The 25,443-nt window shown below is 35.6% G+C and overlaps 3 protein-coding genes and 1 long non-coding RNA gene across 18 annotated transcripts in view; 1 reads left to right on the top strand and 3 right to left on the bottom strand.

Moving 5' to 3' along the window:
* Positions 1-335: 335 nt before the first annotated feature.
* Positions 336-3,303, top strand: LOC145209070 (uncharacterized). The gene is made up of 7 exons (XM_080079319.1): positions 336-582; positions 917-1,138; positions 1,581-1,853; positions 2,206-2,362; positions 2,670-2,716; positions 2,771-2,839; positions 3,203-3,303. The coding sequence occupies exons 1-7, from the start codon at positions 555-557 to the stop codon at positions 3,301-3,303; spliced, it is 897 nt and encodes a 298-aa protein (XP_079935445.1). The 5' UTR covers positions 336-554.
* A 622-nt stretch (positions 3,304-3,925) lies between these two features.
* LOC145219520 (receptor-type tyrosine-protein phosphatase epsilon-like) lies at positions 3,926-7,748 on the bottom strand. Its single transcript, XM_080086878.1, has 14 exons — positions 7,713-7,748; positions 7,532-7,628; positions 7,223-7,425; positions 6,824-6,955; positions 6,440-6,579; positions 6,242-6,377; positions 5,975-6,075; positions 5,688-5,776; positions 5,558-5,631; positions 5,164-5,289; positions 4,972-5,088; positions 4,584-4,729; positions 4,135-4,270; positions 3,926-4,000 (listed from the first exon to the last, which is right to left on the bottom strand). The coding sequence occupies exons 1-14, from the start codon at positions 7,731-7,733 to the stop codon at positions 3,926-3,928; spliced, it is 1,593 nt and encodes a 530-aa protein (XP_079943004.1). The 5' UTR covers positions 7,734-7,748.
* Positions 7,749-16,521: 8,773 nt separating this feature from the next.
* LOC145219416 (uncharacterized) overlaps positions 16,522-25,443 on the bottom strand; it is a 49,081-nt gene continuing 40,159 nt past the window's right edge. For 8 of the 15 annotated variants that reach the window (XM_080086796.1, XM_080086819.1, XM_080086824.1 and 5 more), the window contains 17 exons: positions 24,410-24,536; positions 23,672-23,848; positions 23,354-23,486; positions 23,192-23,295; positions 22,749-22,922; positions 22,486-22,680; positions 22,320-22,420; positions 21,682-21,786; positions 19,004-19,100; positions 18,844-18,944; positions 18,684-18,788; positions 18,471-18,567; positions 17,691-17,896; positions 17,348-17,538; positions 17,120-17,187; positions 16,963-17,056; positions 16,522-16,811 (listed from right to left, as the gene is read on the bottom strand). In XM_080086796.1, coding sequence (XP_079942922.1) covers positions 16,805-16,811; positions 16,963-17,056; positions 17,120-17,187; positions 17,348-17,538; positions 17,691-17,896; positions 18,471-18,567; positions 18,684-18,788; positions 18,844-18,944; positions 19,004-19,100; positions 21,682-21,786; positions 22,320-22,420; positions 22,486-22,680; positions 22,749-22,922; positions 23,192-23,295; positions 23,354-23,486; positions 23,672-23,848; positions 24,410-24,479 — 2,025 coding nt within the window. In that variant the 5' untranslated portion in view covers positions 24,480-24,536 and the 3' untranslated portion in view covers positions 16,522-16,804. Of the gene's footprint in view, positions 17,057-17,119; positions 17,188-17,347; positions 17,539-17,690; positions 17,897-18,470; positions 18,568-18,683; positions 18,789-18,843; positions 18,945-19,003; positions 19,101-21,681; positions 21,787-22,319; positions 22,421-22,485; positions 22,681-22,748; positions 22,923-23,191; positions 23,296-23,353; positions 23,487-23,671; positions 23,849-24,409; positions 24,537-25,443 lie in introns of those variants that run through there. The other 7 variants (XM_080086845.1, XM_080086851.1, XM_080086832.1 and 4 more) reach the window with 7 other exon arrangements.
* LOC145219616 (uncharacterized) lies at positions 19,651-21,194 on the bottom strand. The gene is made up of 2 exons (XR_013857919.1): positions 20,648-21,194; positions 19,651-20,438 (listed from the first exon to the last, which is right to left on the bottom strand). It is a non-coding gene; the product is annotated as an uncharacterized LOC145219616 (long non-coding RNA).

Genomic DNA, 25,443 nt, shown 5'->3' with positions numbered 1-25,443 from the left:
TTCTAGCGAGTTCTGGGGCTTTTATGCATGTTGTCCCTAAACCCTTAAGTTGCAATATTTAAAATGAATGAGAATGTCTTCTGTGGTCATAACAACGCGGATATGTGTAGTTTTTTGTTTTTAGCAGGGTGGTACTCGGGCATGTCCCATGTTAACATATGCTTCGTACATCTGTTCAAGTAATTATATGTGAACAAAAACATGTCGTTAAAATTGTGTCTGTTTTATGCAAATGTTGTATACAGTTGGAATATTTATCTCCTATATAAATTCATCTCAAAGTTACACTGTTCATTGATAACCAGTTTAAAGAACCCAGTTTTCAATTATTCTCGCCTGCAGGCGATTCTCGCCATGGTTTTACCAATTTGTAAGTCGTGATTCGTATAAACTGATGACCATGCAACTTACGCATAGCTCGATCAGTTTTCAGCGGTTAAAGTACTTCCGTTAGTTTGACACTAATTACTCAAGAACATATTTACATATTGTTGATTTCACCACACAAGTTTCACCGCATCAGTTCTTCAGTGTTCGAAAAATAAAAGGAGGAGATGAAGACTTTGTTACTGCTAAGCATAGGTAAGATTTGTTTGATGAATATATTAACAGATTATATTCAGTCAATCATAGAGTAAAAGCTCATGTTTCAAAAGTACCCAGTTTTTTTTGCAGAGAAAATGCCTTTTTTGTTTTCTGCAATGAGGAAGAAAGCGAGATTTCGTGGAAAAGTAATATAGCAGAATGCAATGTACACACATCGACTACAAATCTTACGTTGTGTATTGCACGTCTATTGTTCAGTTGCTTATTTGTTGATATCATTTTGTGTTTTGTAAAACCACTCGCTAGTGTTCTATGATCTCTACACCGTTCGGTTTTCTTACTGTTTGTTGCCAGTTTTGTATTTTTGCAGCTTTCGCTACAATGACGATGGTCCGATGCACTTGCACAGCTTCGTTGAGGCAGGAATTGTTTGGAACTTTGTATCACGGAAGCAACCAAACCACACCGGAAGACTGTAGCACAACCTTTGCTGCAGTAGCACAACGCACGGACCTTGTGGTTGTGTTTAGTATTCTGCAAGCCAAGCTGTCCGTCCCGACGAACTACGATTGGAGTTACACTTTGCCAAACGGTAGATTCATTTCTTTGTTGTTGATATCGGGTTATTTAACTTCAAACCGAAAGCGGCTCACTAATAACTTGATCACATTGAAAACATTAGCTGCAAGTTTTCGCAAGTGTTTTTGGTGACAACATTAAAAGTCAGTTTATCCTTTACCGAAACATCAAATGGCTCAGATTAACTCTTCTGTATTTGCAACAGTAGCATTGTATCATACTTGTTTGTTGCAACCAGAGTCCGGAGCATTGTATTTCACAAATGACTGACAGTATTCACTCCACAAAGTTTTTACAGATTGAAACTTATTTTTATGTTATGTTTTGTATGTTATATCTTTTGAGCACATTATTCACCATCTAAATAGGGTCAGAATTATATAAGTAACGTCTATAGTGCTATCGGTCTTAGCTTTATTGTAACGTATATTCAATATTGTTGTTTTCTTTTTAAGACATGATGTTTGATTTCGCCGATGGCACCATCTCCAATATGTTACAACCTCGATGTTTAGCATTTGTAAGTCCCGCCTCAACCACTCATTCTGGCTGTAAGGAATATGTTGAGCTGCCAAACTTTTGTGGAGGAACAGCTATGACTCATACAAGTGTAAAATGGCCGCCAGTGTTTTCCAGTCATGCTGCGAAGTATTCTATTCTTATTCAGTTTAAAGTTATAAAATGTCCGACACAGTTTTCGATTCCAAAACTTTCATCCCGAGCACCAGGTAACGCTATGTTGCTTTGTCAGGTATCAGTTGTCGTGCAGCAGCAAACAAGATTTGATTTTTTACTTGTATCTCATTTTAAACGGTTGACTGTGTTTGTAATGTATTTAGTATTTGCATTGACTGAAATAACAATTTAAACCTTGTACAGCTATTCTAGTAGTTGTCTTAATGTCTTCCTGCAAAACAAAGACATTTGCCAAAAGAGCTTTATAAGATTATTATTATGCCTGGCAGCAACAGCTTACACAAGTAAAAAACATAAAAACCATACAGCAAAAGATATGTTTTCAGTTCGAGGAATGTTGTAACGAAACATCACGTGTAAACTTAATTTTCTTTCGATTATTAGTGGTTGCCATAACTACTACGGCCCTATCAAGTACTGCAATCATCAACTCAACCACGTCTATATCTGCAATAACATCTCCGAAACTGCTTGGTATTTTGCTGGGGGCAATCTTCTTTATTTTCTTAACAGAGATTGTTGTCTTTTTACTCTGCAGCAGGTAAATATAAACCTAGTCAACAAACTATACGTAATATTTCTCGTAAACCTATGCTGATAAAGAGCAATAAACGTCCAGACAATAATCTTCCGTAAACTTTGAAAACGGTGGTGGGATTCGAACCCAAAACAATTCAAACGATCAATTTATTATTTTGTTTCAGCGCCAAGAATAAAATAATAGCAGTGTACGTATGTATTTAACCGCACACCAGTACAGACATTGTGCAGTATTGCCGCCCACGCATAGTAAGATGTTTATGGTTTCGGGTAGACTGAACAAAATTATGATTATTTTACTATCATAGAGGGATGGAAAAAGCTACCAACACGTCAAAGGAGGATTTATCTTCAGGTAAAATGTTACATTATTTGTTTGCGGAACTTTAGTATTTTGACAATATTTCAGGCACAGGAAATGCAGTCAACGATTCCGAACAACCAGTTTCAGCATCGGACAATTATATTTCCCCGATACGTAAGTACTACAAATTAGATAAACTCTTAACCTGTAAAACATACACACAAATCAGATTTTCACATAATGCTAATTTGTTTCCCTGTTTGATCTAAAACTTGTTTCAGAGAAGAATGTCACAACAGGTATGGTAAAATTGGTATTTGAGCATTTGGTCGTATTACACTGCTGTTGGCATATTTTACTTTGCCAACAATAGAAATCCTTAAGATAGGTTGGGGAATGGATCTTTACTGCCATTTGCGGATTTAATTTTTGTTTGATGGTATACAAATCCACAAGTTATAACTTCGCGTAAACTATAAACTAAGCTTGGATATAGCAAAGACAACAATATTAATATTTTTTATTTTTAACTTCAAGGATACCAATCAAAATCTGAGATATTGGAACATCCCGGATACATTAATATCGCTTGCAGCTCAAATGATAATGTTGATGCTATATATGAGAAATGCTCGTAAAGAAGCGCTTCTGTCAACTTTAATGGAATAAAATACATATTTATTACATCCATACGAAATAATTTAGGGATTTGAAATTTTTTGATGGAATCTCATGCAACCTATTTGTAAAGTTTTCTAAAGTGTATGAGCTATTGCATTGTCGTGTTTATACCCTATTGCATCTGCCTTGAAATTACTGACTTCTAAACATTTCGCGATCAATCAGTGGTATTTTTTTTAATACGTAATAATAAAACTTACCCACGTATTACCGTATAACCCTCTTATCAATTAAATATTTGAGGATAGTAGGAGGGATATTTGAACACTAATATTGCATTATTTGGTATCAGTTCCTGACTCAATGCAACAAATTTGAAAAAATCCGAACTAGCATGGTATTCGTATATTTTTGTAATGTCGTGAGGACGCAGCTATCCCCTTACTTGAAATGAATTCCACATTTCTGTCTGTTTAATAATTCAAAGCAATCACAAAACTGATTTGAGCACAAAAACAACAAGCGGCATTGACACATGGTTAGACAACGAAAGGGCCGCAAATTCTATACAATACCTACACATGAAAATAAAGCATTGACATTGTAAACTTTTAAATTATGCCGTTGTCGATATGCAGTTCATTTGTAATTTGAATAGGTGTCGAAATCAGAAAGATATTGCATTACGACCGAGTAGCAGTATTTGTAGAGTTCCTGTAACAGCATTTGTTCGGTTTTATGGGTAGGTTCTATATTCCTAACCCAGAACATTTAATACTAAAGACAAAAAATAATCTTCCAGAAGTGAGAAGTATTAAACGACTCTCAGTACTTTTGCAAAAGCATACCTTGTTGTCGACCATATTCGGTCTCATATCTCTCAGATCTTTCACAGTTCGGAATACATCCACCCGCTTTTGTGCCTTTAAACGTTCGAGAATGTTAACCAGAGCGATAAAGGTTCCAGTTCTTGTTGATCCGTTGCTGAAAACACGAAAACACGAGAGTTATATAGTAACCTGGCCGCTATGTGAACCCGCGTTGAAGTTAATTGATCTTTATGTACATGCTACAGTTGCGGTGTTAGTGATAGCCTGTTTGGTCGACGAGGATAGTCGATTTTGCAACAGGTGTTGTGCACGCGTGTTGGGCAAGTTAAAAATAAATTCACTTAGAACAACATTTTGGCAGCCATTTCGAGAGAGCCGTCTAATGGGACAACTACAACAATATCAATTGGTTGGCGGCCCAGCATACAATAGACTTCTTTTAATGAGCAATGCAAATGAAATATTACCTGCATGTTACCAACACATACTGGCAATTCTGTTTGGTCTTTAGTCGTTGCATTTCCTCGATAGTTTTAATGAAGTCCATTTCTTTCGGGGGTCGTTCCACGTCACTCCATCCCTTGACTTGCAGAAGCATCAACTGTGTATCAGCCTGAAAACAGTTAAAGCTAAGTTTCATTGTAAAACGTTAATATAATACAAAATCTGTCTTACAAATATACCCAAAAACTGTAAGTATATTTCTCTGTTGTCTAATTTATTTGTTATTAAGGTATGAGGCTTGTTCGTTTTCTACTACATTCTAATAATATAATATAACCAGAACTATGTTTGCACATCAGACCGCAGTCAAAAGTTGTTAGCAGCCATGTTGTTTTGAATTTTTCAACTTACAAAGGCCTTGGTTGTTGACCAGACGTTGACAGTTATCAGATCGTGAACGTTAGTTTCATTCACATCACGTACAAAAACCGAAATGTCGTCATATTGTAAAGCTGCATTGGTTGGAATCTAAGGCAGTAATGTTTTTACAAAGAAAACTGTTTCTCAAAGAAACGATTTCGGTAAAAGAAATAACAAACTTACATCAATGCTGTTGTCCAAATCAACGACAACCAAAGCTTTCTTCTCCACGATCATCTTCCAGAAATTTTCCTTTTCTCCAGCAGCAGGGCTTCTTGCTGCGATGAAGAATTCTGATGAGCCATGTTCCTGTGGGAGAAAAACAAGCTGAAAACAAAATTGGGTAAAACCAAATAAACGTATCACACTGAGGAACATACATATGCACTAGGTACATTTTGAATGAAAAGTGCCAGTCAAGCAATAAATAACGTTTCGTCATTCAACGTGTACAGGGTGATGTAAAGAATCCGTAAAACCTATTTAATTTTACGTTAAAACACGTTCTAACAGAATGTACGCCGCCAAATGAAAGTGAAATGTAGATGAGCTAGCAATTCGTAGTTTGTAATATCACCTGGATATACGAGGCATCCAACTGCTGCATAATCTCAAGTTTTTTGTCCCAAACTTTTACCGATGTGTTTTTATCTAAAACCAATAATTTGAGTTTTGTTTATATAATACAACTTCAGTAATTAACTTACATGTTCTTAGCTGTGGATGATTTTCCTGCCATTCCTCGCCAAATCGCCATGCTGACAATGCTTTGAATTCTTGCTCTTGCATTTCTTTACTAAAAAACAAAAATTCTGTGCCCATATAATTTTAACGGCAGCAAAAAAGAGGCAAATACTAAAGATTCCATCAGGAACAATACATTTACTTTTTTTGTGCACAATGCTAATAATATTCCTTTGATGCATTTTCTTTTACTTGTTTTAATTTGGACACGTTTAAAAAAAAAGGATTTGCAATCAAAAAATATGCTTACATCTCACTTGAAGTCATCGATTGCAATTCCGCAGCACTTTTGTCTGTTTCCATCAAGCTCTCACGCTCCATTAGCAGTTTGTAGACGTACATGTATTGTTTCTGGACAAATACACAATTAGTACAACAGTGATGATTATTGATGCATTGATGGACTTAGATATAATATATCTCCATATCTTGAGAATCACATATGTGAATTTTATAATTAAATTTTTTCGTCCGTTTTTTTCTTAGTTAGGTCCCAAGATGTGCAACTGCATTTTACCAAGTTTTGAATCATATCTGTTCGATTTTCTCTGATTTTCAGAACAGCTTGAGGTACATCAACTGTTCCTTTGTCGTCAAGTTCATGAAACAAACTGTCCATCGCTATGTAAGTACCTGTGCGTCCCACTCCAGCACTGCATACAAACATATGCTTTGTTAACTGATCAAAATAACATAGGCTTTGTCAAGTTTTTACCTGCAGTGCACGATGATTGGAACATTTGTGTTTTGCAAATCATCGACCATGTTACGTAGGTGGATCATGTTGGATGTAGTTACTGGAATCCCATGATCGGGCCAAGTTGTAAACTGCAACTGTGTTATGGTTCGTTGTTCCTAGGGAAGAAACACAAGTGATAATATAGTTGTTTTAATTGTTGTTGCTTGTACTATAAAACCGTTTGCCAAAAAATCATAGGTATTTTCTGTCCTATGTTTTTGTTGTCCAATCTTACACCGTTCTTGTCGCCTTAGGCTTGTCACAATTAAAACAACAAAATAATCAAACAATGCATTTTTCAAAAATAGGTATAATGTCGGTTATTTACGTTTTTAGTTATAGTTTTTCATTTGTGCTCACATTGTTTACGGATATAACAAATTGTCGCTGAACGATTCCACCGATGGTTACTTCATGTTGTGTTCGAACTTCCAGATTCGGCCACAGTTTGATTTCAGATTCAACGTCAGGCCAGTATTTTTCACATTTTGCCTGGCGGAAAATGCATAAAAGATGCAAACTTCTACTAATCAATCCTCAGACTAAGGCAAGCCAATGTATTGCATTCAACGTGTGCTGGCGAAAACCACTCAAACTATTCCTCGCAACAAAATTTTATTTGATTAAGCAACAACAATTTTACGATTATTTTTACTAAAGAGCACTTTAGACTTCACAAAGTTTTCAGTTTCGTACATTTATAGAGAAACGATTTTGTGGATGTCAATGTCCAATCGATTAAAAATAATGGCAACCTACCTTCCCCTTTTCCCTCAAGCCAGTGAGCATTACGATGATGTTGGAGTTTTCCTGCCAAACCATCAACCAGAAATCGTTGATTGTCTCCTTCTTCGGACCCTGAGTGGCGATGAACTTCCTCTCGTTATCGTAACCTGGTATATAAGCGGCGTTGATGTAATCGTTTCCACCGTTTCCTTGCAAAACCACTCGAGCATGATCGTCTATCAAACAAACACATGAAAATAGGAAATTTATAACATTGTTAATCCATGAGCCTGGAGTACTGTGACTTGTTAATCTAACTACTTTGCATTTTGTGTTACTTACAAGGAAAAATATTCTTGTAGCGGTTTCTCACAGCATTTTCAGGCAACTGTGACACGTCCCTTGTCATCTTGTTGTTTTTGCCTTGGTTTTCGACTTCCTGAAAAAAGATTAAAACAAATGATAAAAAATGTTTCATTAACTTGACTGTACATAAGGATTTGCACTATTGTCTGGCTCTAACCTTAAATTCGTTGGCAAACATAAGTCCTGACTCAGCATTTTTCTTGTACAAGTGAAACAAGTTCGTGACTTTGCAGTTTGCGGAAGCACCAGCCGAACGAGGTAAGTTTTCGTAAGTCACGTTTCCTATCACCATAAAGTAATATGAATTTTAGTGCATGTTGCTAGCCATATAAACTAATGGAAGTTCCTAAAACACTTTTCAGTGTGAAAGTAGGATGTTACCTTCAGAAAATGTTTGAGTAAAATTATTTGCTTGTGAAGGCTGGTCTTTGCTCATTCTGCAAACCAAATAAAAGATTTGTGTTGAGTTACTTTGTTTGATTTTTCCCAATGACCTATATAGGAGGTAGAATTTCTGGTTTAGACAACTGTAATCTGATTTTCGGAAAAAGGACTAAAACAAACATGCTGTGAACATGAGGACAAATCCAACCAAACAGCATGTATAATTTTCGCACAAAAAAGTTTAAAATATATCTTCGGTTAACCAAATCAATCATAGTGAAACCTTTGCTTTCGACGAATAAAAATGACCACCAGCCCAACAATGACAAGTAGCAGAAACAACAGCCCGATCACCAGACCAGTAATTATTCCAACACTAGTTGCGGGATCGGCTTTGTTATCTCCAGGAAAACAGCTTGGAGGAGGTTTGCCCGGAGTTGTTACTGTCAGATTGGCTGTGATGTTTGTGTGGATTGAACCAGTGACAATGACTGTGAACTGGAATACAACAATTTTTTTTACCGCAAAGGTATGTGCTTTAAATTTGAATCGCTTCAATTTGTTGGTAAACATAAGGTGCTCTGTAAGTATTTGCTCAAATGAACCACACGGTTCTTACCCGAATTTTATAGAATGTTGAGTAAAGTAGTTCTTCTATTACCGTAGAATTTTCTGAATAAGGGACTGAGACCGTTTGATTTAAACCATTAATTTGAATCTCAACCTGCGCCATTAGATCGTTGCTCTTGATAAATTGATCAAGTCCAGTCCATCTAACATGCACAGTTGAAGCGTTGCATGGAAGTGTCTCTACAGTCGTGTTTACTGCGAAACTCGTCGGTAACTTTGGAATTAAAATAGGGCACATTCGCTTACCTGGGGGATAACAACTCGATGGGGGATTTCCATACGTTTTTATTGGTTCGAAAGTAGAGACGTTCGTTTCCAAGCATCCGGTAAACATTGTAGTGATCTGCAAGTAACAATCAAGTAGTTTGCTTGCATTTTCATTTCTTTTCAAGGTGATTTCGATAGCTAAAAGTGGTAAATACAATTCCTAGAAGAAACGAATTCATTTATGTCCGATTACATTCTTTAGTTTGCGGCTAGTGAAAACTATTCCCTGAAAGTAGAATATTTGATTGAACAATTATTTGTTCAAAATAGTTGAGTTAAACGTTTACGGCTTACTGTAATATTATATTCCGTTTTAAAGTGGAGGCTTCCAATGGTTACCGTTAAATCTGAATACGGTATCGAAATTCTTCCATTCAGTTGCGAAATATTAATTTCAACCTAAACGCAACATATGTTAAAAAATAATATCTGGCAAGTTTAAAATGTCATTTAGATTGTAATAGATTTTACCTCTGCATTAAGATTGTAGTTGTTGGTAATGATTTTATCAAGTCCAGTCCAACTGACCGCCACAGTTGAGGCATTGCACTTAGATTTCTTCACAGTAGCTTTGACTGAAAGTTGGTCAATATTTTGAATGACCATGTTGAAATAAAATAAAATCAGGCCATAATTAACTTAATGCGCGGAGTCGTACAGCAAATAAAAGCACTGCGTGTCAAGTACTTTTATGGGCCCAATCATAAAAATAAAGCTGATCAAATAAAGGTTAAACGTTAGTTGTATCCTAGAATCAATTGTGTCGTTTTGTGATAACTCACATTTCACTTGGCAAGCGTAGTAAGCAAGTTCCCCACTGCAATTCATGCTTGACTGCTCCCATCCGATCCCATAATGCAACGCTCCCTGCTGGCAAGTTGTAACGTTGGAAACTAAATAGTTTGCTGGAGATCCGTCGCTCCAATACCAACCATTTAGCGTTGAATTGTAACGAATTCCGATGAAAGCATCAATAACTGGAACTAAATTGCAAAATCTATTAATAAAAACTTGTTATTGCACCAAAAGGAGAACCTGGTGCCAGGAGCGATCCCTCATATATGTTGAATCTTTCAAACGATTCATTGACGCTTCGCAACTTGCTTGACATATCTATGTTTCCATTGCTTCTATAGTTAAATATTACTTTTTGCTTCTTCTGTTCGTTTTTGTTGGAAAACAACGAATACCGAAATTTCCATCCTACAAACAGTTTAAATTTGTTTGAAACTCAGACCTTAGGGTATTAAAAATCTGTACAACCAATCGAAACGATATGCATGAAAAATCGTAAATAAAACGTTACTTTGTTAAATATAGAAAATATGTTATCATTTATGAATTGTAATCCTACTTCTTCTTTGTTTTGTGCTTTATAGTCCAAAATGCTGCCTTGTTTGGGATTAAACATGACATTAAAAAAATACCTAGGCATCAAATATTTTGTTATTGTCGTATGTTACTGAGTTTGATTAATTTCAAACCTCTGCCTGTGCAGTTTTTTTCGATAGTCACATACCACCTCTCCGTGCTTTGGCCCTGTGCATAATCACAGAAGTAGATTTGACGATGCACGTTATCGGGATTACTGTTGAACAAAACCAATGGTTTTATGGTTGCTAATTTGTTTCTTTTTTATTGATGTTACCTCTTATACAAGTCAAAAAACCACAGATGTCCGCGAGGTTTTGTACTGTTCCAACCAACTTCAGACGGATTATAGGAGTATTTGTATCGTTCATTGTCCGTTGTTCGATATAAAATATAAACCCGCTGCAGTTCTGAAACAAAATGCGATCACTCGATATTGGGGTCATATACTTTTGTTGTTCCTGCCTGAATAAATAATCAAGGGAAATCACGGTGGTCTTTTACAAGTAAAATGATTAAAAAGTTCCCGGCGGTTTCTCATTCGACGTAAAGAAACAAAAATATCCATTATGTCCTTTATATATGCCATATATACATATACATGTTAATTAGTGAAATTGGATTAAAAATAAAAAAAATTGGGAAATAGTTATCAAAAAGATAATCATGGATTTTAATTAGCTCTCGGTGTTTACCCCCCCCCAAAAAAAAACACACAATCTGCTGCCTATGCCACTGTCTACGATGTCTCTGCATCTACGCAAACCTGTTAAATACTTGTCTGTCATGAGTTGAGTGAGAGTTGTGTTGATGTGTGGGTCATCAGTCATTGCAAGATTTCCACCCAGCAAAGAACATTTCTCCTGTGCAGTGTTTGCATCCACAAGATCGTCAGATAATGTCAACACACTGTCCTTCACTGCTTGCATGATCATTCCGCAAGCTGACAAACAAGTTAAAGATTGTTACAGTGTTTTCGCAGATTGTCACAGCAGAGCACATCTTACTTTTTGGATCAGCTGATGAGCATTGAGCAATCAAAATCAACACAATTGCCACTGCTCTGACCATCATTATCGACAAAATACTGTGCTACAATTTAGTAACTAAAGTTATTCATTTAGGCAATACCAATTGACCTTAAAAAGTATTTTAATATTTCAAACAACCTGCCACAAGATCTGTAAATATTTTAAAATGGGTTTGTTTTCGTAATATCTGACACAGAAAAGACAAATGCAACTTCGTCATCAAACATTGTTTTTATCTGGCTACTCAAATCCTAAGCTGAAAAATCTTATTACTTCTGAAACAACCTACTCGCGTATAAATAGTAGCAAAACAAACACTATTCATTTCGTCTTTTACGTTTCTAGAACCATCTGGTATTTGCGAAATTATACGACAGCTTGAAATGGTTTACTTTCATCCTAGCGATTGTTTTGTACAAAATCTATGTGACAGTAATACAATTCAATCCCTATGCACTCAATCGTTCACATTTGATTTTGCCAACTGTATTACTTCAATACATTTTTGAGTAATACAGAGAGTGGCAAAGAACAACACATACGGCATAGCAAGATTTAACGTTTTCAAAGCGTTTGTGAAATTAAAACATGAAACCGTTGTACCTACAAAAACGAAAGTGGTTTGGTATTTCCCGATTCTCACATTTGCGTTGACTATTTACCAATTTGTTCAACTGTATGTATTGACCTACCGCAAACATTATATTGGTGAGTGGTAAATATTTGCTAAGGCTGAAAATTCAGTGTTACTTTCACTTTACGAGTTAACAGCTCATAAATTTGCTGACTGCGAAATTGTGTATTTAGGTGCATTAAAGTTTGACTTTCAAATAAAGATTTCCAAGTACATCATTCTTACTTTCTCCTTCGCTCTTTTTTTTATTAAGTACATCATTTTTACTTTATCCTTTCGCTCTTCATTTTGTAACTTAAATTTTATTATGGATCACTTTTCTAGTTGAAAGATGAAAACGCGAGTTAAAAATGTGGATGAAATATATATATGACACATATCTTTTTCTTACGGGCTATTAAACGGGTTGACATGCATTAGTCTAAATGACAGCAAACTGATTTAAACATTACTGCACCAAACCTATCTGTTCGTAAGAGATTAAGCTTAAACCAGGTTGTTTTGTAAAATTGCATTTCCGTTGATGAATAGCAAACGCAAAATGAACGAGCCTCGTAACTCCATCACTGGGCCATGTAACGTAAAGACAGAAGCCTGTCTTGGAGTACGTGCCCAGGTTTTTGTGCAGTAAAGGCAAAAACAGTACAGGTTTATTAATATGGAGAGTGAAGTGCGTTTAATTCAAGTGATTGTAATACTTACAGTCCTGAATTGCTTGTCGATGTGGATGGTTGTATAATACAACTAAAGATGACTTATTACAATAAACCACACAACCAATCGTTGATTTGGTTTTAGGAGTCGGGAATGACATTATAGAAATGGAGGTTACGTATAGGACGCCATACGCAACAGTGTTGTCGGTCATGTTCAATTGTAGCAACTATTGAGAAATATGCTTGTATCCACAACACTGTCAGATAATATCAACACACTGTTATTAAGAGCTTAAAAAGTGTTTTCGTTTTCGTACAGACGTTTGACTTCATGTAGATTTTATCGTGTGTTTTTATTAAAATTGATACTTAGATTCTATTTACCTCTGCAAGCAAAAAAATCATTAGCAAAACTTGTCCGACCAATCTCCAGTGATTACTTCAGTTTTGAATTGTCAAATAGAATCTGTTCTAATGTACTTTCGGTTTCGTCATTCCAAGAAAAAAAACTCTAAATACCAATGATGCTAAATTACAATTTATAGTATTGCTTACGGTTTATTTGTACTATTTCATTGTTTTACTGTTTTACTATTTTATTGCTTTTTATTGCAAAGCTGTATTTGCTCAAGGGAACTGAAAATGCCAAAAACATTCGGTGAAATTTATATAATACTGTGAAAAACGGTTGATTCTGTTTTGCCTATTGTTTTATACACTGGGTTTTGGTACAACCTGACAAAAAATGAAGATGTTGTATATATTTGTTTCATCATGGTACGGGCACCAAACTATGGCTTGTGCCGTCATTTCACCCACCTCGAATAGTATTTTAAATTTCTCCAATAAAACGTATGCAACACTTTCTGACATTTGTTTATGAGGTCAACTTCTTAAAAACACTGTATTCCAATTTCTTTTATTGCGTTTTTCTTACAACCGCTGGGTATTCACAGCCTTTTTTACACACAAATCTAAACGTAAAAAATTAAGTTTTAGTTTAAGTTTCAAACTATTTCCGCCACAACATTTAGGATCAAATTTTATCAGAATTAGAATGATTGTGCAAAGGCAGTTTGCTGTAATGCAAACAAGACCAAATTAAATCATTTGTGCCGAATGTTCGCATTTTTGTTACTAGTGACTGAAGTGAAAAGTATAGGAGAATCTTACTTATTACACATATTCATTCAACTTAAAAGTTGCATCATTTGACATCAAATAAGATTTAGCTAGTGAAATTATCTTCCTGGTTTTGCAAAGTTTTACGTTTTATAAAGAAAAGACCAAAAGACCTTTATAAAGACCTCGCGTTTTATAAAGGCCCTGTGAGGGCCTTTTATGGCCCTCGCGCTTTTTTGTCTGTGGTCCTCGCGCTTCTTAAAGTTATCCAAACCGGTATAAAAATACGTATAACAAATTTATCGTTCACCTGGTGTAATGCTAAACAAAAAAAAAACAAGTTGCTTTTTATCAAGAACCTGTTCTATACAAGTATACAAGTTCTTGATAAAAACAACTAGTATTTTGTTTTTCATTACACCAGTTGAACGATAAATTTGTTCAATGTGCAACCTGGTGGACTAACGCTTGTTCAGTATTTTTTTTTATAAAAATACGTTTTATGACCCTGTATTAGTGAAATATACTTCTTACTATTTGGTTGAGCTGATGATATTATTAAAAAGCAACATAAACACAAATATCACAAATCCGTGCATCATGATCGTAAAACTCCTAAGTTGTGCATACAGAGATTAACACTGTTACAAACCTCCTGTCGAAATAAAACTACCCAAAGGCAAGTGCTTTTAGTCACTGAAACAACAAATGAAGCTGCAGCATTTCCACTTTATTCTCACATGGCAACACTGAGCTGAAAATTACGATTAACTCTAGAACGGCTCACCGAATCGCATTAAAGATTCAAGTAAAACGAAAGTTATTTAGCCTTTCTTGTTTTTTGATACATCTGGTGTTTGTCAAATCAAACGGCTGCTTGAAATGTTTACTACCATCACAACGCTAAAGCAATTCAAAACACAAAATAATTTTCCATATTTCATTTCACCATTACATTTCCAAAAGATACTATTGGGAAAGATTCTGCGAAGCCTTTGTGACATGAAACACCGAACTGTTGCACCTTTAAAAACGAAAGTGGTTGGATCTTTAACGATAATCACATTGACGTTGACTGTTTACCGACTCGTTTAATTATGTGTATTGATCTACGTATTTCTTGTACTTTACGAGTTAATAGTTCATTATGTGCTGTCCGTTTATGTTTTCGTCTGAAAGAGTGCTGACTGCTCAAATGTACCTTCAGGTGTAATGATGTTTGGATTTTAACCGTTATTCATGAGCATTCAATAAACATTCGAAAATTCGAAACACTTCAGATGTTACTTTATCCTTAACTGTTTACCGATTTGTTTTACTACGACGTAAAATAATGCATTGGTATGTTTTACATTTTTGGCAGCTTAAAATTTGTAACGCATCACAGCATGAAAATTCTACTTCGCCTGGAGCAGGATTTTTTGCTGTGATGAAAAATTCATAAAACTACAAATTTAAACGCAATGTTCACCACAGTTCCGCTTTTGTTGCAACAGGCCCTACACCAGTGTTTTTCAAACTTATACGGATCGCGTACCACCTGACAACTTTTTCTATCGAGGCGTACCACCTAAACCAGTGGTTCCTAACCATTTTGTAGTCACGGACCCCTTTTATAAATTTTAAGTCTGCGGACCCCCAACGTAATTACCAACAGGTCTTTTTATGTTTCTCGTTTCTTGCATTATACGTTATTATGCTTTTGAAGCATTTTCATTCACCTTCACAGTCCTTTAATTTCGAAGAAGTTTCTGTATTGTAGCGGCCAACACACGTAAATTGGTACATTTTCTGGTATATTTATTTAACTTGACACAACACTTGTCCTATAAAGTGTTTTGACCACGTGTGTTATGATGTCACAATTGGAAAAACAATCACAAAAAGTAACTGTTCAGTGTTTCTGGCCCAATTAAGGGGTGATCAATAGTGTGCATTTGTATGCAGGATTGTAAAAACGGTGGAGAAACTTAAATATATTTTTCTGTTGGTAAAGATACTAAACATATTTGCCTTCATGGAACCCCTGAAACCATCTCGCGGATCCCTTTGAGGTTGAAGACCACTGACCTAAACCCGGTTTCAATAGAGCGTTAGAAATAAGCCTACTTTCTCGAACCGACTTAGCGTATTTAGCAATTTCAAAAGACTGTCCAAACCACGAGTATAACCTAAACCAGGGCTGATCAGTTGGGTCAGTTGAGGTGCAATTTTAAATTGAACTTAAATTAGTTATCACAGAATTTTACTCGCGTACCACCTGAAAAGTTCCGGCGTACCACTAGTGGTACGCGTAGCACAGTTTGAGAACCACTGCCCTACACCTTCAGTTTTTCACCATCCTCAATCTGCGCAATTTAAATCTGTCTGTATTTTATTGTAAACAAACTTGGCCGAATGGCCTGGCACCTGGCCCATGTACAGTGATAAAAAAACAGATCGGTATTCGGGAGAGTCCTGGGTTCGAATCCTGTGAAACTAAATCTTGCATTATGGAAATACCAAAACGAAACAAGCAACAACGAAAACAAACTAGCACTTGGGCATCGACGGACAAACAATTGTCACAACCAAATTCCTAATTTATGACGGATATTAGAATTTCAATCAAGCAACGTATGTTGGGTATCCATGTAAACATTTAGCGCAATGTGTGAAACAACACACTAACTAAGCGTTTAAATTCGCAATTTGTAAACTCAAATTTATGGTTGAAAGATTGTTGTTTTACTAGACTGATCTAGGTTACACGAACAAACTTGTTGGAATATCTCGCTTGCTTCAGTTGTTTCAGTAGCTCTAGATTTCTAATACGTTTTGTCTAGTCTAACTTCTGAAATTTGTTTCCCAAAAAAGTCTGATGATATAAAGTCAGGATACTCAGCAACTAGTTTAATCTGAATCCAAACGCAAAATCATGTAGACAATAGCAGTTGGTAAAATGTTTTTTTTTTACAAGATCTTAGTTTTGTTTAAAGATGTTTCACTCTAGAAACATTGTTTTGTTGCTGTTCGGTTGCAATAAATCTTGTCTTTAAAGTGGCCTCGCTCTTTTGTGTTGTTTATTGACTTTTTGTAAACAATCAGCGAGCATCTTCACGATCTCCGAGGCACGCATTATCAGCTTTACAACATGAAAGACGACGTTGCAGGGTCAATATCTGAAAGTGTTTTCATGCAAAAGATACAAATAATGTCTGCGGTTCGAACGTTTCCAAAAATTCAGTTCAAACGAAACAAATGAAGGAAATGAACTAAACAAGACAGTCAAATGAAAATGGTGTCAAACCGAGTTTGAAGTAACAAAATTACATAATTATTTCATATGTGGGGTTTGGATCCGTCTGTTCTAACTTTATGACTGTTTCGTATTCGTCTTCGATTGCGTTTCTGTCTGTAGTGGTCCCTGAAACAGAATGACAAAAATTATGTTATACACTACATTTTTACTCGGGTTAAATTTCCCTACATTCAGACCCTTTACGTCGAAGCTGGGCTTGTGTTGTTTGCTTTTGAGTTCGCTTATTCAGATATTTCCTGAAAAATATCACAAATGCTGCTCAAAATGTTTTTTCTGCATTGCTGCATGTAGCGTATTTATTTATACATTGCATTACTTTTCAGGTTTATTTACAATTCATTCAGCCTTATCAACTAAAAACCAGAATATAAAACTTTGTATTTGTAAACTTTGTACCTGTGTCTTCGTGTAAACATAACCACCAGCCAACCAACGACAAGCACCAGAAGCAACAGCCCGACTACCAGACCAGCAATCATTCCAACATTAGTTGTACGAAAACAGCTTTGAGGGGGATTACCCGGAGTTGTTACTGTCAGATTGGATGTGATGTTTGTGTTGATTGAACCAGTGACAATCACTGTGACCTGGAATACACAAAATATGACTGTGACGTAAATACATCAATTTGTGACGTTGTTTGCTGAAGGAAATCGCGGCATTAAATGTTTGATTTTATTGCAAAACAGAGCATGGTGCAACAGATTTTAACTGCGACGCAAAACAAAACACTTTTCACCTGAATTTTATAGAATGTTGAGTGAATAAGATCTTCTATTATCGCAGAATTTTCTAAATAAGGAACAGAGATTGTTTGACTCAAACCATTAACTTGAATCTCAACCTGCGCCCTCAGATTGTTGTCGTTAATGAATTGGTCAAGTCCAGTCCAACTGGCAAGCACCATTGAAACGTTGCATGGAAATGTCTCTGTAGTAGTGTTTACTAGAATAAAAATGTTACATCTTATTTGCCAGTAATTAGTGATTTTAATTAATTCCCGTTTTTTCTGATTACATGTCTTTTGCGTTGACGTAACAATAATAACGCATCTTGGTTAAGTTCCTTTTGTTCCTGACTTCCGTGTAGCGAGGTGCTACGTCGGTTGTATCGGTCGTGTCTCCTAAGTTGACCCTATATGCCATGCCGCTAAGTTCGCTTATGCAATATTTGCCATGCACGTGAAGCTAAGTTAGTCAGGGTGACTGAGTTGCATTCGTTCATGCAGTGTTCTGGTGCTTTTGTGTCGAAACCGTCTCCTTTTGGACATTTTAACCTGCTCGCTCAAACAAGATTTGTAACAGTAGAGTTTGTTTAAAGCCTTTAGGAGAAACGTTTTAATGCCCCCTCTTGTGACGTTCTGCGCTTAGTACCGAGGGGCGCTCACAGGCCGTTACAAAAATATGAAAGTCTAATGCTAGTGCATGGTTGATAAAAGATTTTAGTCTAGTTCTCAAAATTATTATTGCTATCGTTTTCCACAATGTCTGTTCTGAAAAACAGAAATATATCTTTTTACCTTTTGGATAGCAGCTTTGAGGGGGGTTACCCGGAGTTGTTACTGTCAAATTGGATGTGATGTTTGTGTTGATTGAACCAGTGACAATTGCTGTGACCTAAAAAACAGAATTTAAGTAAAAAAATATCATGTTTAAAAAGTGTAGATTTTTATTCACACAGTGCCCCGCATGTTATTCTTGAACAATTACCTCACGAAAAAATATTTGTTTACCCGAATTTCATAGAACGTTGAGTGAATAAGATCTTCTAATATAACGGAATCGTCAAAATACAGAATAGAGATTGTTTCGTTTAAACCTTCAATTTTCATCTCGACCTGCATGAAGTGTCGTTATGAATGGTCGTTTAACTAACGCAAACTTGATTTAAACCTGTGCAATTGGATCATTTTCGTAGATGAATTGATCAAGTCCAGTCCAACTGACAAGCACCGATGAAGCGTTGCATGGAAATGTCTCTGCAGTCGCATTTACTGCAATAATAATTGTTAAGAATTCAAATTCAAATTCCACTTCTAGCTTGTTCGCTTACGTGGAGGATAGCAACTCGATGGGGGATTTCCAAAAGTTGTCACTGATTTGGATGTTGAGACGTTAGCGTTTAGGCATCCGGTAAGCATTGTAGTGATCTGTTGGTGAATTTTGTGTGATAAAATTAATCGACTTCCCATGCAAGTGTTTTATGTTTTCCAAACCTAATTTGATCAAATCATTTTAAAACTATTTTCGTATCAGTTATATTCCCATCTTTTAGTAAATTACAATAATATCTGCCGTCGTTTGGTAAAACCTAGTAACTGCAATTTTCAAGTTTTCGAGAAAAAGCACAAAACGCGTTTGATGTTGGTTAGCATCCAAAAATATTTTTTTTGTCTACCTGTTTGGTGTTTTTCACAAACATGTTACAGTAAAAAAATTTTGCCATACCTACGGTTCACGACATATTGTTAGTTTGTTTATTATCCATGAAAAAACGATATACTAGGTTTTACCAGATAAGAAATGCAAAACTAACTAAAATATAATTTGGAAAAGTCTAGGCTCGGAACGATAGATGGATTTTTTTTGCTTTATCACCTTCACAAATCAAACAGAAGCTTTTTATTTTTTTCATAAACTGTGTTATTACATTTAAGTCACCATTTTTCAAGCTGTTTGAAGAATGCTGGAGTACAAATGTTCAGTCAAAAACCTTTTATTAGCAATAGCAACATGCTAGTGCTGAGGACCAATAAAAAGTATATTTGTTCAACAACATCACATGGCAAAGATACTTTTACAAAACATGTCATAAACTTTTGTGAGTTCTTGATGTGGTTAACTTACAATGCTACAAAAGTATAACATGAAAAACATCAAGCAGTTTAACCATCAATTGAATGACACCCAACAAGACGTTTTTACATAACAAATAAAAACATATAACATCTAGAAAGGTAGCTTTTTTATGTATATTTTATTTACAGATTTGCTAAACACATGTCATTTTTTCTTACAACAGCATGTTGTCGCAAAACTGGTAAATATAGTTTGTTAAACTACAAAATCTAGTTTCATTGTTTGTTTAATATGGCTACCACACAAGGAAAGTTAATCTTGGACCTTTCAAAGAAAGAAAAAGAATAAAGCTCCATGCAGCTTTCAGTAATTTTGGAAAAAAAGGCTTGTTTGCCTTAAAAAGGTTTTGTCAATATTCTTTTTTCATTATTAAATTGTCATATATTTACAAAACTAGTCAAAAAGAAAGGAAAAAGACACTATCAATCCATATTTGCACCATTTCGTATATTCAGTTGTAAACAATCAGTTTTTATTCCCAAATTTGTTTATATAAAACAATTTGCAAACTGTGAGCTTGGCACCACAGCAACCAGGCAGTTCAGACAGCAAATAACAGGATATCTTTGCTCCAACATTGCAGTTTTATGAATAGTGCCCTTCATGAATTTCTTTCTTCCAGCAAAGTCCTGCGACCAGCAGTTTTTATAATATTTTTAGACATGAAAACTTATCAATACTAATAAAACATTGGAATGATTAACTTTGAGATGAGCAAACTTAAATGATTATGTTTATCTGTTTGTGAACATTTATATTTTATAAGCTAAAAATCATCATTAACCTTTAACAACAAAAATTAACATCATGCAAGGTTTCAAGCGTGAAAGAAAAATACCTGTAGTAGGTTCCGCATGTAAACTTTCAAGCTTAGTTGAAAGTGTAACATATGGATTTTCTTTGGTTAAACTATCTGAATCTTGGTCCAGTGGCACAATTCTTCCTAACCAAGAACTGTCATTTTGGAGCTGAAATAGTTTTGAATCCTGATCATTTGATGAGTTAAATGATGCTCAGTAGTCATGTCAGATAAGACTACAAATGACAACAACTACTCACGTCATGATTAATATCATCCACACTTGCGGTTTTAATTTCAGCACAATAACCTGTTTCTTAGTCTGATTCTGAGCCAAATCGATGTGTTATTTTTTGCTTATGGCTATAGTGCTGAAATCAAAGTGTACTTACATGAACTATCATATTTCAAACTTTTATTCTCTTGGACATTAACAATGTGTTTCTCATCTCAACTTAAATTTCTACCTTAATGCCTTCAGAAGTGTAACCTGGCAAGCAAGTTTCTTAATCCAAACTTCCTGGAAACTGGAGCTTCATTCTTTGTTTTTTTAAGGGCCAAGATTAGTTTTCCTCTTGTGGTAAACAAACACTGAAACTGGATGGTATCTAAGCTAAACAAACTTAAAATACCGGTATTTACTCAATAGCAAACAAAACTAAATCACAACGCCAATAGATAAGTAAACAAGGCGACAACACGCAGCTGTCAGAAAAAAGTTGTCACGTGACGAACTCGACCGTCATGATTGGTCAAACAGCAATACTAGGTTTTGCCAAATACTTTTAGCGTTGTGTTTCACTTACTAGGTTTTTTTAACCGTAAATATATCGATAACTAGATATCTTTAAAATTCCAAATTTTAACACAGAAAACTAGCCAACATTAAGTAACCATTCCACTAAAAAAAGTGCATTTTGAAAAATATGTCGCTTACTAGGTTTTTCCAAAAGACGGCAGAATAGTACGTTGCAGCTCAATAACAACACTTAATCAGCCATCGATGTGACAACTAAATCAAACTTGACCAATTGCAAATAAAAAAACGTTATTGTCAATAAAACACACGTTACCTCAAAACTATATTCTGTTGCGAAATTTAAGTTTCCAATCGTTGTCGATCGATCTAAATATGGTGCCAAGATTCTTTCGTTCAGTTTCGAAACATAAATTTCAACCTAAAAACGACATTTGTCAAAAACTACCCTAAAAAGTTATTAAAGCTATTGGTGTAGCCACTTCACATATCACATATTGTCGAAGCATCTTGTGCCAAACCTTTTCCGCAGAACTTGCATGCTGGACTTTAGTCTCAATTTAATAGATTTACTCGGTACTGAAGCGACAAATTTGAAATTAAACCACCATGCTGCTTTGCATTTTTTTTTTTCAACTTCACGGGGTTCGAACCCAGGACACTCCCGGGGACGAATTCAGGTCAGGATTTTTTTATGTCTGTATATGGGTCAGGCGCGCCAGGCCATTCGGCCAAATTCCTGCCACCATGCTGCTTTGCTTTCAATAAAGCCAATACCGAGACAGGCGAAACACCCTCCAGTGCTCACAGCGCTAACTATGTGTTTATTGCAGGGTCATGCACATAACTTTCTAGGAAAGATGTTTAGCGACCGCAATTGCCGAAGAATCTTAATGTTGGAAACTTCGCCGCAGAACACCAAATGCTCGCCTTGGTGGTATAATTATGTGTTACCTCTGCTAATAGATTATTGACTTCGATGATCTGATCTAGTCCAGTCCAACTGACCACCACAGTTGAAGCATTGCATATGATTTTCTCCACAGTAGCATTGACTAAAAATAAATTATATGGGTAAGAGTCCTATAGGGAAAAAAGTATTGTAAATTTAATTACTCACATCGTACTTGGCAAGCGTAGTAAGCCACTTCACCACTGCAGTTCATGCTTGACTGCTCCCATTCGATCCCATAATGCAACGCTCCCTGTTGGCAAGTTGTAACGTTGGAAACGGGAAAGTTTGCTTGAGATCCGTCGCTCCAATACCAACCATGCAACGAAGGGTTGTAACGAGCTCCAATGAAAACGTTAATATCTAAAACACAGCTGCAAACACTATTTATGCAACCATGCCGTTTGTTGTTTGAAACACCAAACACTCACCTAGTGCCAGGAACGATCCTTCATATACATCGAATCTATCAAACGATTCATTGACACCTCGCAACTTGCTTGTAATGTCTATCATTCCTCCGCTTCTATAGTTAAATATTTGTTTCTGACGTTTGCTTGTGTTGTTTTCCGAAAACAAGGAATACCGAAATTTCCATCCTGATCCTTTGTAAAAATATTTGTTTTTAACTTAGCTAATAAAAATTATAACTAAGGAAAATTATAACACGTATAAGTAAAAACTGAATGATGAACAACGAAAAAAATTAAAATATACATGATTTAATTAAACAGATGATATCTGTCGTGTGGAAATTTATGATTTTGATATCAGTTTATTATGTTGTTTCGGTGCTTTTATAGACCTGAATGTTTCTGTAATTTGTGTGCTTGTTTAAACTTAAAAATGTTACTAAGAAACGTAGAGCCTAAACCTGGACCTCCACAATAGCTTCCGATGGTTACAAACCACCTCTCCGAATTCGTGCCTGTTACATAATTGCAGAAGTAAATTGGTTGACCCATGTTTTCAGGATTGCTGTTGGACAAAACGACTGTTTCATAGTTACGAATTTGAATCAGTTAAAAGCTGTTACCGCTTATATAAGTCAAAATACCACAGATGTCCGAGAGATTTTGTGCTTTTCCAACCCACTTCAGTCGTATTATATGAGTATTTGTAGTGATCATTTTTATTCCTTTGGTACAAGATATAGACTCGCTGTAAATCTAAAACAATTCATGATTACATTATTTAGATGAAATTATTTTTTCAGAAACGTCCACGTTGACTACAAAAACTGGCGATCACGTTTCCAACACTGATCTACAATATATTTCATGATTTCAAATTTGATGTTGTAACATATGGATAGTAAATGTTGCTGAGGTTATTCTCTTGCATCAACTCAAACCTGTCATGTATTTGTCTGTCATGAGTTGAGTGAGAGTTGTATTGATCTGTGGGTCATCAGTCATTGCAAGATTTCCACCAAGCAAAAAACATTTCTTCTGTGCAGTGTTTGCATCAAAAAGATCGTCAGGTAATATCAATATATTGTTGTTTACTGCTTGCATGGTCTTGTTGCAGCCTGAAAACAAGTTTATAGCATTGTATTTGTGTGACTTATAAAGGTTCGCGGTCAAAAACTGCAGCCCCACTCATCGTCATTTTAATCGCCCCAACAGTGTTTGAATTGTTCCGATAAATGTTGTTAAAGTGTATTAGACATCAATGGTTGCAAAGTTAATTTCTATATGCTACAAACGTGTTAATTGCTATATGTTATAAACGTGAGTTTTTTTCCTGAAGATCGTTGTAATTTGTTTTTTTTGTCTTTCCCTAACATACGGGCCTGACTTTACACTCTGTGCCATCATTATTTTGTGTAAGTTTAACTAGCTAAGTAGCTAGTTGCGTCGTGACCAATTGTCTATGATAGTTTATTGTGTATGTTGTTTTGATCTTTCATGAGGCTTGATTGTATAGGCCTGTCAATCAAACTTTCGGGCAATGCTTTTCCGAAACGACTCGGTTTCGGACCGGATTTTCAGGCTCCTTTACAACTCTGGGTCCTCGCACGTTTTTTAAGTTATCCGAACCGCTAGGAAAAAAGATTCATGACACTGTATTAGGGAAAAGTACAACTTACTATTTGGTTGAGCTGATGGTAATTGAACAAGCAACATGAACACAAGTATCATAAATCCGTGCATCATCATCGTATAACTTCTACGTTGTCTAACTTCAACAAAGTGATTACCGCTGCGACAAACTTTCTGTCGAAAATAAACTACTTCAAGGCTGGTTAATTAAGTGATATTTCACAGAAGAGGCTTCAACGCTTCAACATCTCAACAATATTCTCATATGGCAACTCTATGACAAAACTGGAAATTGTTATTAACTTCAAATTAGGCCTCTGAATCGCATTAAACATTCTGGGTGAAAAAATGTTTTTTTGACACATCTGGTGTCACATTTATCTTACAGTAAAACGCTTTGTATCCAAGTTAACAGTGCATATTTCAATTTACCATTACATCAGTACATAGTATACTGCCAGAAAAGAGCAAATTATACAATTAGGAAAGATTAAGCGAAGCTATTGCGACCTTAAACACCGAACTGTTTCACCTTAAGAAACGAAAGTGGTTTGATCTTTAACGATTTTCACATTGACTTTCACTGTTTACCGACTCGTTTAATTAGGTGTGATCTAGCGCAAGCATTGTGTTGGTAAGTGTTAAATCTTTATTGAAGCTAAAAATATAGTGTTTTTCTACTTTACGACTTAATAGCCCTTTATGTGCTGTGCATTCATGGTTTCCGATAAAAAAAAAGTGCTGACTGCTCAATTGTGTGTTCAGGTGTAATGAAGTTTGGTATATCAATCGTTGTTTATGAGCATTTAATAAACAATCGCAAAAGCAAGTCTAAACATGTCAGATGTTACTCGATCCTTAATGTTTCCTAAATTGTTTAACTACTTCTTTTAAAATAAGGTTGGCAACATTACGTAAAAGCTAACAATTTTCGAGTGTTACTTGTCTCGTTAAAACATCAGTATGTAATAAACGCCTGTGTTAAAACTGGACGGACTCTGTTTCGTGACAAAACTTAAGAAATCTAATAGGCTTGACCCGTTACCGGCTGGACATATGTCAGGCAACACGGTGAGCAAAC

The sequence above is a fragment of the Phallusia mammillata genome, chromosome 1 (assembly GCF_965637545.1).
Source record: "Phallusia mammillata chromosome 1, kaPhaMamm4.hap1.1, whole genome shotgun sequence".
Lineage (NCBI taxonomy): Eukaryota > Metazoa > Chordata > Ascidiacea > Phlebobranchia > Ascidiidae > Phallusia > Phallusia mammillata.
Note: the sequence above shows the minus strand (reverse complement) of the source record. Positions and strands in the feature narration are given on the sequence as shown.

What these genes read in the sequence shown, in the direction of transcription:
- LOC145219520 (XM_080086878.1), bottom strand. Translation starts at nt 7,733, where the DNA reads ATGTTTGCCAACGAATTTAAG. An exon ending in CCAATCATCGTGCACTGCAG is followed by an intron (nt 6,378 to 6,439) that starts GTAAAAACTTGA and finishes GTTTGTATGCAG; the next exon opens with TGCTGGAGTGGGACGCACAG. An exon ending in TCGATGACTTCAAGTGAGAT is followed by an intron (nt 5,777 to 5,974) that starts GTAAGCATATTT and finishes TTTGTTTTTTAG; the next exon opens with TAAAGAAATGCAAGAGCAAG.
- LOC145209070 (XM_080079319.1), top strand. Translation starts at nt 555, where the DNA reads ATGAAGACTTTGTTACTGCTAAGCATAG. An exon ending in GAGTTACACTTTGCCAAACG is followed by an intron (nt 1,139 to 1,580) that starts GTAGATTCATTT and finishes TTTCTTTTTAAG; the next exon opens with ACATGATGTTTGATTTCGCC. An exon ending in CAATTATATTTCCCCGATAC is followed by an intron (nt 2,840 to 3,202) that starts GTAAGTACTACA and finishes TTTAACTTCAAG; the next exon opens with GATACCAATCAAAATCTGAG.